Source organism: Podarcis vaucheri, assembly GCF_965113315.1.
Source record: "Podarcis vaucheri genome assembly, chromosome: 7".
Lineage (NCBI taxonomy): Eukaryota > Metazoa > Chordata > Lepidosauria > Squamata > Lacertidae > Podarcis > Podarcis vaucheri.
In genome coordinates, this window is record NC_138765.1 from 67634706 (window position 1) to 67647345 (window position 12640).

At 48.1% G+C, this 12640-nt stretch overlaps 1 protein-coding gene across 4 annotated transcripts in view; it reads right to left on the minus strand.

Moving 5' to 3' along the window:
- CHD5 (chromodomain helicase DNA binding protein 5) overlaps positions 1-10597 on the minus strand; it is a 59543-nt gene extending 48946 nt beyond the window's left edge. For 2 of the 4 annotated variants that reach the window (XM_082233288.1, XM_082233286.1), the window contains exons 1-2: positions 10254-10596; positions 6021-6154 (exon numbers count right to left, since the gene is read on the minus strand). In XM_082233288.1, the coding sequence (XP_082089414.1) occupies positions 6021-6154; positions 10254-10296 (177 nt within the window). In that variant the 5' untranslated portion in view covers positions 10297-10596. Of the gene's footprint in view, positions 1-6020; positions 6155-10253 lie in introns of all 4 variants that reach the window. The other 2 variants (XM_082233287.1, XM_082233289.1) reach the window with 2 other exon arrangements.
- Positions 10598-12640: the final 2043 nt, after the last annotated feature.

Genomic DNA, 12640 nt, shown 5'->3' on the forward strand with positions numbered 1-12640 from the left:
AATCAAATGACAAGAAATGATATTTTGACCAAACATTAGGAGGAAGTTTCTGATGATACTGTTCTACAGTGTAATCAACTCCCTCAGAAGGTGGTGGACTCCCTTTCATGGGAGGTTTTTGAACAGGGGTTGGATGGCCACCTGTCAGGGATGCTTTAGCTGTGATTTGTGCATTGAAGGGCCTTGGATTAGATGACCCTTAGGGTCCCTTGCAACTCAACAGTTCTATGGTTCTATAGTCATGATTTCACTCTATCCAGTGTTCCATGCATGAGTGTCTTGGTTGAAACAACAAATGATGGATTTCCCCCCAGAATGCCACCTTACCATCACAGCTTAGCATAGGGGGTGGCAACCTAAGGCCCATGGGCCATAAGCAGCCCATGGGGGTTGTTTAACTGGCTCACGAGCCACCCCTGAACTGAGCCACCAGCTTGGTGAGTCCCCACGTGCTGCGCTAAACCGGAAATCGCATCTACACAGATGCAGATGCCAAAAATTGTGTCTGCACAGACACAGACGCTGGAAATCGTGGGGGGGGGCGCTCATGCATGCACATGATCCGGCCCATGGAAGGATCTCCTCTGGAGTGAACCAGCCCAGGTGAGGTAAAGTTTGCCAACCCCTGGCTTAACATGAATGAGAGAACCTGGAGCAGGGCTATGCAGATGAAAGGAGTGGGGATATGCAGATCAGAAGGGCTGGATTCTCAATGGCGTGTACGGGGAAGGTGGGGCTGCCACCAGATGCACAGAGCAAACTCACCAATGACCTGAGAATATCCCTTTACTTTCTCTCAGATTGTGAATAGCACCATCTCCAGCCTGCAAATATTTGAGCATCCCTGGACCAGCTCGCATCATGACCGGATGGATGTTCACACTTGATATAAGCCCCCAAATCTCAGTCTAGGCCCCTCCTGATGTTTTAGACTAGCCTGGGCCCATGGGAGTTATAGTATCAAGAGGGCACCAGGTTGGGAAAGCTGGATCTAAATCATGGGTATAGGAACACACAAAGACACCACTGGCTAGTAATTCTGTGTCCTTCAAGTTTTCCATTTAATAACAGGGAGAAAGGGGGGGGGAGAGAGAGAGAGAGAGAGAGAGAGAGAAATCTACTGTTGCTTTTCGCTGGCGATATGAACAGTTATAATTTAGGCCTGAATAATTGGTTGCCATGGTAATTTCTGCAGAACTGACTGAAATCCCATCTCTCTCCCTCCCTCCCTCCCTCCCTGACAAGGACTTCCATCTAAATATGTTCAGACTCAAACAGCAGCCTGCTTGTTTTATGTCAATACATCTCCCTCCTGTTCAGGTTATGCTGTTGAGAGCCCCGGTGGAGAACAATCAGCAAATGCATTTGGCTGCCAAAATGGCAGGCATTGAGACAAATTAACTCTTGCAATCTAGATCTAGAATGAGGATACAGATACATATATGCAGATGCAGGGGGGGCAGAGGAGAAATGAGCTCTTCTCTCTCTCTCTCTCTCTCTCTCTCTCTCTCACACACACACACACACACACACACACACCCCACAGGTCACATCTGCAGTCATACATGTATCAAGAAGGGTTTGCGGCTGCAGGGTACATACCATAATCTACACTATACATTTTTTATTTTTTATTTTTTTAAAATATTTATGAGCCACCTTGTCGAAGAAAATATTGCAAGGCGGTATACATATGAAAAGCACAATACAAACATCACAAACACATCAGTAAGAGCTTGTTGGCAGAAAAAAAGGGAAAAAAGAAAAATCAAGTACGAAAGGTCTGTCATCTAAAACATCATCTAAAATTGAGCAGGAACAGCTCCCACCAAAATTCAACTGGTAGGGAGTTCCACAGGGCACAGCCCATCACACTAAAAGACTGGAAACCCAAAATCTCCCCATCAGAAGACAGAAGACCTCATATGCAGGAGTTTTTAGGGGCCACTCGCCAGCACCCCCACTTCAAAGGATCTCAGGGCCCTTGCTCAAGACCTACTGCCAACCGTAATTATTGTTTTTAATTAACTGTTAATTCATATACTGCTTAAAGTGGCAAGCTAGGCTTCAGAATGGACAGTTCAGAGCCTGACAGATCAGTATAAGGCAGCTGTTATCTGTATGCACAAGTCCTGGGTAAGATCAGCTCCTGCTAAAAATGGGCGAAGCCACTTGCATGAAGAAGTATTGCAGGGGGTTGGACTAGATGATCCCTAGGGTCCCTTCCAACTCTGCAATTCTATGATTTGCTGAACCAGCTTTATACAAAATCAAGCCATTGGTCTGTCTGGCTCAGGATTCTGTCCCCCAGCCTGAGGACCTCAAGATGTTCTTGGACCAAAATCCCCATAATCTCTGACCCCTAGTCATGCTGCCCACCCCATTAGTAGTGAAAAATTGGATAGATGACTGCACGCACCTTCTCCATTCTTCTCCACAAACAGAGGAGCTAAATTCAAAGAAAGAGAAATGGATACTTGGATCCGGCCTGAAGTACCGTTGAGAGGCCCAACATCCATTCCCCCTTGCAACTTGTGGGATCAAAATAAGGATCCGCCCAGCCTAGTGTCCTGTCCTCTGACAGTGTTCAGCCTCTGGGAAGATCACATGCCAAGATTAGTCACTGGATTGTGCCATGGCAATAGCCCAAAGGAGGACCAGATAAACTAGCAAGGTGTTCTGTGTGCTGGCCAGTTTTGCCCATTTCTTTCAACTAGGAAACATTCCACTCGGTGGCTCATAGAAGGAGCACACACCTCACATGCAGAAAATCCCCTGGGAGAGTTGAGAAAGACCCCCATCTGAAGCCCAGGAGAGCCGGTATAAGGTCAGTGTTAGCCCACCTCCCTGAACCTCTTGCCCAGCAGAAGTTGCTGGACTCCTGACTCCGATCAGCCCCAGCCAACATGACCAATGATCAGCGGTGTTAGGAACTGCAGTCCAGAAACATCTGTAGGGCACCAAGTCCAGGAGGGGTGCCCTAAACTCAGAGCTGCTGCTGAGAATCAGGTTGGTGTGTGAACCTCCCCTCCCTCTCCTACTCCCCCCCCCCCCGCCAAACACACATCGGCTTTGAGAACGGTGTTCTGCGTCACCACCAGGAAGACGGCCACTGTTTCCCCACCCATCTCTTCTTCGTAACAGGTGGGTGAGCCGCTCCCACGCACGTCTGTGCCGTCAACCGATGCAAATTGCTACCCGAATCCGGAAAGGAGAGACAGGCAGACGCAGAAGCCAACACTTCTGCTAATTAGAGCAACACCGCAAATGCTCACCCAAACAAAGGAGGCGTTGCCCACATGCCCAAGCAGCTTCAGAATCATGAGCAGGAAATCTATACATTCATTTCTGTCATGGGAGGGTGTATCCTTTTAATTTCGTCCATGTGTCTTGCAAGAGCATAAAACTCCCAGGGTGAATGTGGGCTTCTCTCTATGTGCATCAGGAGCAGAAACCTCTGGCCTTGCTTAGCCTTTCCTGAGCTGTATAATGTCATTCTGCAGCCAGGACTCTGTACACTCGGTACATTTAAAATAATAATACTATTATCATTATTATCATTATTCTGCACAAATTCCAAACATAATTACGTGTCCTTGATGCAGATTAAGGGCATTTGCATTGCTGGGCATAATTTTCATTTCCCTGTAAAGAATGTATGTAGAGAAACATAGGAAGCTGCCTTATATGGAATCAGGCCATTGGGCCATCCAGCTCAGTACTGTCTACACTGACTGGCAGCACCTCTCCAGGGTTTCATCTTTTATTATGTTTTTGTATATGCTGTAAGCTGCCTGGAGTGGCTGAGGAAACCCAGACAGATAGGCGGGGCACAAATAATAAAATTAAAATTTTCAGGCAAGCGTCTTTTCTCATTGCTAACTGGATAAGCCAAGGATTGAACTTGTAACCTTCTGCATGCAAGGCAGTTGCTCTACTGCTGATCTATGGCCTTTCCCCTGTTTCAATGTAAGGAGGCATCAAAGGCCCTCTGACTCTTGAGAGCTTTGTCCACATGCTTCCGAGAACTTCTTCGCAAGGCTAGAAACTTGCTCTGTTGGAAAACAGAGATGGCCAGGAAACTGGGACCTGCCTGTGGAACCGCGGAGCACGGGCAGCCCTCTGTCCTGTCATCCCGCTCTCTCCAAAAAGCGTCCCCCAAGGTCCTCTCCCCTCCCTCAGATGCACCATCCACAGACAGAGCACGGTTGGTACAGCAGCGAGCTGCCAAGATTTACAGCCAACCACCAGGGACAAACTGTAAATGAGGTGCTGCAATGCAGCTGGAGTATCATACAGAGGAGAAGGCCCAAGATGCTGGAGAAAACACTTCCAGCAAGGTAGAGAGGATGGGGCAGAAACAGCCATATCGGGATCCTGCCTTCACGGAGATCTGAATTAGTGCACGCATATTGTGTGAACACCTTGGCCCTTTCCTCAAACTTCCCTTTTGAAAGCTAGTTCTCATGCCAAGAGGTCCAGGACATACAAACATCAGCAGCATCTGCTAATACAGTGGTACCTCGGGTTACATATGCTTCAGGTTACATACGCTTCAGGCTACAGACTCCACTAACCCAGAAATAGTACCTCGGGTTAAGAACTTTGCTTCAGGATGAGAACAGAAATAGTGCTCCAGCGGCATGGCAGCAGCGGGAGGCCCCATTAGCTAAAGTGGTGCTTCAGGTTAAGAACAGTTTCAGGTTAAGAACTGACCTCTGGAATGCATTAAGTACTTAACCCGAGGTACCACTGTACTTTGCAAATTCAGACTGTCACCAGAGGGAGGATATTCTGTCCAGTGGGGCCAGGAAAGGGCAACCAAAATGATCCAGGGGATAGGGATTAACCGCCCCTCGCCCCCAGGAAAGGTTGCAGTGTTTGGGACTTAGAGACAAGATGAGTAAGGGGCAACATCACAGAAGCTTAAAAAAAGATGTGTGGCATGGAGAAAATGGACAAAGTTTATCTCCCTCTCACATAACTCCAGAGTTCGTGGACATACAAGGAAGCTGGATGTTGGAAGATTCAGGACAAGTAAAATAAAGTTCTTCTTCATGCAACACCAAATTAAACTATGGAACTCACTCTCACAGGAAGAAGTGATGGCTACCAACTTGGATGGCTTCAGAAGAGGATGAGACAAAATCATGGCAGAGAAAGTTATCAATGGCTACCAGTCATGATGGCTACGCCCTGCAGAAAGGCTTCTGAATATCAGTTGCTAGAATTCACAGGATTTATCAAACCATAGAATCGTAGAGATGGAAGGGACCCCACCCCAATGCAGGAACCCTTGACAGATGGCCGTCCAACCTCTGCTTATAAACCTCCAATAAAGGAAAGCCCAATGAGCTAAATTTGCCATGTGCATGCATTTCAGTGGGTCTACTCTGATTAGGTCTAACGTTGACTACAACCCATTATGGTGCTGAGGCGCCTGCCACGCAATCTTGAGATTGGGGGCCCAACCATGCCTCAGCTTACTGTGAACTGTGAATCCCTCAAAACTCCTTTAATTCCCTCTTGCTCTCTACAAATAATGTTCTCCTCCCTAAATTGTAATGTCCACAAGCAGCTGAACTGCAAGCACTGCTTTACAGTGACCCAAAGCCTCACATTTCAAAATGTGATTGCATCCTTAAAACTGCATGTGTGCAATTGCAAAATGCATGGATTCTTTGGGGGGGTGCATATTTGCAAAGAGCACAAGTCACACCTTTCCCATTGCTTTGATCTTCTTGTAGCAGATCCCCTTGCAAGGGAAAGGAGCTGTTATTGTACATTTTGCGTAACATCAGGCCCTTTCCTTCTCTCAGCTAAACAGCTGATACACAGGAGGAGACCCAGAGGGCTCGAGTTATGTATCGCTTTTGGGCCTGAAGGGTCCTAATTGCTGAAACAAGCCAATTCAGCATTTCTGAAGGTACACACAATACCTCAAGATAAACTGGACAATCACACAATTGTGGACCTCTTACTCCTGCTTTCCCCATCCCAGAAACCCCAAGAAAACCTACCTCCTTCTTCTTCCTCTTGACTTTAGACGCCTTGTTCTCCTTCAGCTTCTTGGCCTTCTTCTTCTTCTTCTGGGTGTTCACCTGCTCCTCAGGATAAAACTCCTCCAGATCTTCCAGGACTCCATCTTCTTCTTCTAGACCAGGAAGGAAAGGGATCAGTCAAGAAACTGGGATCCAGGAAACAGCTGGTTTAGCCGTACACTTAATCAGGCCATTAGAACCTCAATGGCTACCTGCTATTCCACCCAGCCTTCAATTTGAATTAGCCTAATCCTCTATTTCCTTTTCCCTTTCCTCTTCTATGAAGAAAACCTTCCTGGGACCCCACATTTAAATTCTTCTCTGATCTCCTTGCTGGCCCTAGTAGGACCAACTTGGCCAGTTAGCCCTGGTGATCATTTGATGTCTAGTGACTGGTTCGTTCCCCCCCCCCCACACACACACAAAAATGACCCTGATTTTTTAAATTTTATGATATTGATGCTGCATTTTATGTTGCGTTTTATGCTGTTTTATGCTGTTTTTAAGTCACATTTTAATCAATGTTTTATATTTGCTGTTAGCCACCCTGAGCCCGGTTTTTAAACTGGGAAGGGCGGGGTATAAATAAAAATTTATTTCTATTAATTATTTATAACGGCTGCCTCTCCCCATACAAACCAACCCAGACCCTGCAATCATCACCTGAGGCCCTTCTCCATGTGCCTCCTCCGTGACAGGTCCAGAGGGTGACAACAGGAGAACAGGCCTTTTCAGTGGTGGCTCCCTGCTTGCGGAATGCTCTCCCTATGGAGGCTCGCCTGACGTCATTATAACATACTTTGAGGTGCTAGGCAAAACCATTTCTTTTTCCCCAGGCCTTTGGCTGTGCTGGCCTCCAGCACAATATTGATTCTGCCCGTTGTGTCTCTACATGATTCATGACTAGAGACTTGACTTCTTAGCATCAGCCTTCAGTGTGAGGGGGTCATTCTGCTGTTTGCCTGCATCAGGAATGATTGGCCCACCCACTCATTTGCCAGTGCAAATGCAGCAGAGGAGGCTAGGTCTAGAAAGGGGACTCGTTCAGAGATGTGGTAGGTGTGCTCCTCTGAGGCTGCATCATTCTGACTCACTGTAGTTAGAGTGTTTGGCTCCAACACTCTGTCTCTCACACACACAGCCAGCAAGTATGGGGGGGGGTGTTCAAAACCTGCAAATACATTGCCAACCTCACAGGGCTGTTGCAGGAATCATGGGGCCAATGCTAAGACATGCCTTGAACAAGGTCAAAAATGTGCCTAGTGCAGCCCTTGCTGAAGTTAAGGTGATCTGAGTTTGTCAGCGCCTGCATAGGAGACCACCTCATGTATGCAGACTTTGATTGAACGAAGGCAGGTTATAAATAGGTGCAAAGTGCTGTTACAGTTCTGGTGCAGCAAGTCGCCTTCAGTCACAGGTTCAGGTGAGCTTGTGATAAAGTATTCCAGCATCCTTTTCTCACAGTGACCAGTCAAATGACCCAATGGGCAAGCCACAGGCAGGATCTGAGCACAATATCACTCTCCACTCCTGCGGTTTCCAGCAACTGTCAGGAAGTTCTTCCTGATGTTTAATTGGAATCTCCTTGCTTGTCCATTGGTTCAAGGTGTACCCTATGGAACAGCAGAAAACAAGTTTGCTCCATTTTCCATGTGGCAGATATTTGAAATGGCTATTATATTTGAAGGTGGCCATTTGTCCCTTCCCAAAACATTCTTCAAGGGCAGCCCTATGAAGAGTGCCTTACAGTAATCTAAGCTGGATCTTGCCAAGGTAATAGTCACAGTGGCTTTCATTGGATATCCAGGATCAGTGTTTAGATCCAGCAATTATAACCCATATTCTTAAGGGGGAGTGCAACTCCCTCCCAAACATATTGCATGACTAACCCTGCCTCTGCCCTTAAGGATACTATCTCTCAGCCTCAGAGTCACCATTTGCATTATGGGGACAGCAACACGGACCTACTTTTCAGGGCTGTTGTCAAGATTACTGGCAGAAGCACTTGAAAATGAGAGGCTTGAAAGTATGTGTGTTCCTGCAGCAACGTTGCAGATGTACAGTGGTACCTCGGGTTACATACGCTTCAGGTTACATACGCTTCAGGTTACAGACTCCGTTAACCCAGAAATATTGCTTCAGGTTAAGAACTTTGCTTCAGGATGAGAACAGAAATTGTGCTCCGGCGGTGCAGCAGCAGCAGGAGGCCCCATTAGCTAAAGTGGTGCTTCAGGTTAAGAACAGTTTCAGGTTAAGAACGGACCTCTGGAACGAATTAAGTACTTAACCCGAGGTACCACTGTATTTCTAGTGCAGGGAGTGCCAGACTTCAGAGGTTCCCCCATAACTCAAAAACCTCTCCCCATAAAACAGGACAAATTTTGCCAACTGTTGAAGTGTTAGTTCATTAAGGAATTTTTTTCTTCAAGCAGCTTGAAGCAGAAAAGGAAACATTATTAGGCAAAGCACCCAAAGACCAAGCAAATGGATAACCATGTTATTAATTAGCATCCTTTGGAGACCAATATGGTAACCTCTTAAAACTAGCAAGGCAAGCTTCTAGGTCACTAAGACAGGAGTGAACAGCTGAGAACCCACCTAGTGGACTTTGCTAATTAAGTTTCAGAGTTCACTATAACGTCAGTGAGTAGCAACAGCAGTGAGCATCTTTGGCAGTTTCCGAAGAGGCCTAGAGACAAATGGACTGAGGATATATCCAGCATCAGCTTAGAGCCAAGTGGCGCCCTCCCCATTCCTCAGAAGGAAACCCCAGGACACGAGAAATTTATAAAAGTTTGTAAAATTTATAGAAGTTTATAAAACTATGCATGTCATAGAGAAAGTGGCCAGAGAGAAGTTTTCCTCCCTATCTCAAAACACTAGAAGTCATCCAATAAAGCTGAATGTTGGAAGGTTCAGGACCAATAAAATAAAGTCCTTCTTCATGCAATGCATTGTTGAACTGTGGAACTCACTCCCACAGGAAGCAGTGATGGGCACCAACTTGAATGGTCTTAAAAGAGGATTAGAAAAAAAATATCTGGAAGAGAAAGCTATGGATTGCTACTAGCCACAATGGCTAAGCTGTGCCTTCATGGTAGGAGGCAGTGATGCTTCTGAATGCTACAGATGGGGAGAGACTGATCATGTGCTTGCTGGCTTCCCACAGGCATCTGATTGGCCACTGTAAGAACAGGGTGCTGGACTCGATGGGCCATTGGGTTGATCCAGCAGGGTTCTCCTTATGTTCTTAAATGAAAAGGAATGGAGGATGAGTGCCCCTCTTGTGCGTCCCTTTTTAGGAATTCCATGAGGTCTCTCTGGAGACAGACTACTGGAATCAGAAGGACCACTGGTCACCTGGCCCAGAGGGGCACACTTTCCCAGGATGTCCCATCAGGCTTGCAAAGGCCTCCCAAGAACATCTGCTACTTGTCAAACGTTATTTACAACCTGTGCTCAGGCTTGGCAGGAAGCCCCATTAATTTCAGTAGGGTGTTTGCAAATCACCGCCCTCCCTCTCAATAGGCTTACTGAGGACAGCTATTAGCTAGAGGGGGGGCTGAGGTAGCACACTTCTAAACTCCAGAGGCTCAAAGAGATGTGAAGAAAACAGAGAGCTAATAAGATTAGCCATCTTTCTGCTGCTCCAGAGGGTGGCTCCCAAACCGACTACTAAACCTTAGGAACAACTTTCTGAGCTGTGGAAGGGCCTCCCTCAGAAGGACTCTCCTTCATTGCAGGTTTTGGAAACAGAGCTTGGATTCAGAGTCAGAGTCAGGGATTCTCCAGCTGTGATTTCTGCATTTTAAGGGGTTGGACTAGATGACCCTGGGGGTCCCCTCCAAATCTACAATTTTTTTATTCCAGTGGCTTTGCCCTGCTGCATCCAGACTCCAGGATTGGATGGAGAGAGGCGCCCAACAAGCCTTTGGATAAGCTAAAGGGAGCCTCCATGGGCAGGGGCAGTCTACCTCAAGTAGATGATCAGAGAGGGAAAGGGGCCACCACCTCAGGGCCCTGTATGGGAGACCCCACCCCCCTCCCAGCGTGGGGGCAGTCTTGCAGGCCACCTTGGAGAAAGGTACCTGACCCAGCAGGACTCCTCTTTGGGCTGTTTTGGGGGAAAGAGGTGCACCCTCCCATCTGAGCCTCCACTCGGGTCAGCTTTTGTCCCCCCCCCTTATTCCTCCCCACGCTTTCTCCACCTACCTGACATGTCCTCCACGATCTGCGGCTCCTCCGCGCCGCGCATCGCTCCGCGAGCCGAGCGGCGGCCGCCTCCGCCCGGTGCGCACGTTGCGCTGCGGAGGGCGAGGCAGCGAAGATGGCCGCTGCAGCGACTGGGGAGGGATGGAGAGGGGGTGCTCGAGAGCCCGGCGCGCGGGAGGGGGGCAGAGATCGGCCCGTCTTCTTCTTCCTCCTCCTCCTCCTCCTCCTCCTCTTTCTCGCCGCTGCCTGCCCCGCCGCGATCCGCAGCCGCGCAGGAGGAGGAGGAGGAGGAGCGCGCTGGACCCACCTTGCACAAGCCAGCCCGGAGCGGCGGCCGCGCACACATGCCCAGGCGCGCGCGCTGACGTCCAGTCTGGTTACCTTGGCAACCGCATCCCATCATTTTGGGCACACCACCACCGGCGGCGGCATCTCTCTCGGTAGACAGGCAAAGCAAGCCCCCTTCCCACCTTCCGAAACACGCACAAACGCCCCTCCAAGAATCCTCCCCGCGGAGATTTTTACGCACCAGGAAAGTGAGAGGCGCAGGGGGGGGGGAATATGGGTTGGGGGGGTTGATCCTGCAGGGACAATGCGATATGAGAAAAGGACCACAATATTTCTGAGGGGAGATACTTTGATTTGGCATTTGTTTTTCTTTTTAAAGGACCATTTATTTAAGCTTTTCTCCAAAAAGCCGTGCCAAAGGCCCACCAAGGCTAGAGAATCAGTGGTGGTGTCATGGTTAGAGTCCAGGCTTCAAATCTCCACTTGGCCACTAAGCTCACCGGATGACCTTGGGCCAGCCACTCATTCCCTGCCTAATCTACCTCACAGGGTTGTTGTAAGGGCAAAGTGGGGAGGAGGCCACCTTGAGGAAAGGTGGGATACCGATGCAACAAATAAATAACAGACCAACCTCCTGTTCTTGCAGGGGGAGATGCCTATGGGGAACCTGCAAGTGGGACCCAAGAACAGGAGCACTTTTTGCCCAACTGCGATTCCCAGCAACTGTTATTCAGGGGGTCTGCTGCCTGCAACAGTGAAGGCAGAACATAGCCATCAGGGTTAGTAGCCATTGGCAGCCATAAATTTGCCCAGTCCTCTGGGTTGATAGCCATCACTGTCTCCTGTGGGAGGGAGTTCCATAGTTTATGCACTGCCAGAGGGAAGACTTCCTCTTATCTGTCCTGCGTCTTCCAGCATTCTTGGACATCCCTGAGTATTATGAGAGTGAACTTTCTACAGTTCCATCACATCCCCTCTTATTCACTGTTTCTCTGAAATGTCCCAAACTCTGAAGCATTTTCTTGATCGTTTTGCTTGCCCTTTCCTGAACTTTCACCAACTCTTTTTGAGGTGAGGTGACCAGAACCGCATACAGTACTGCAAATGCGCAATAGATTTCTATAACGGCATTATGATGTCAAAAGTTTCAGTTCCTTTCCTGATGATCCCTAGCATGGAACTTGCCCTTTTCACAGCTACTACACAGTGGGCAGGCACACTCTCTTCCTATTTGTATTCCCCAGCAGATGGTATTCAGAGATGATGCTAGCTAATCTGAAGGAGGACAGGGAGGAGACTGGTGTAACCGTGCCCAAGTGAGGATTCGAACTCAGGGCTTCCTCGCTTTGGATAGTCTGAAGGCAAAGAAGCTGGCAGCCCACAAGGGGAGCAGCAAATTGGGTCCCTGGGAAAGCCCCACAGCCACCCTGGGGAGGTTTGTGGCAGAACAGAGAGTCAAATGGAGGCTTCCACAGCCAATCTAACAGCCCCAAGGACCCAAACTTGGACCGGATCCCAAATGATCCCTCACCTTTAGGATGTACCTCTCCAAAACTAAGGCAACCAGAAGCCAATAGGCTTTGCTTATTATGCTGCTCTCTTCCAGATGACCGGTTAATTAAGCATTCAGTCTGGTTTTGTTTGCAGGTAGATTACACCATACATTGAAAGCAAATTATACCCATGTTTCAAGCTCATTTCTCCCCAAAGAATCCTGGGAATCGTAGTTTTCCCCCTCCATAGACCTACAATTCCCAGCACCTTAACAAACTACAGTTCCCATTATTCTTTTGAGGAAGTCACTCTGGGATAGTTCAGTCAGTAGAACTTGAGTCTCTTAATCTCAGGGTTGTGAATTTGAGCTCCATATTGTGCAAAAGCTTCCTGCATTACAGGTGGCTGGACTAGATGACGCTCACGGCACCTCCAACCTTTGTCATCATGGCACCTCCAACCAGCTTCTGAAATACTGTTAAGCATCCTTAATATTATTTCGTGTGAAATGCCAGCTTAGTAGTATTTAATAAATTAAAAAGATCTCTCATTGCTTTCCTTAACTACTGGCTGACACAATAGCCACAGTACTTGGATGTTCACCC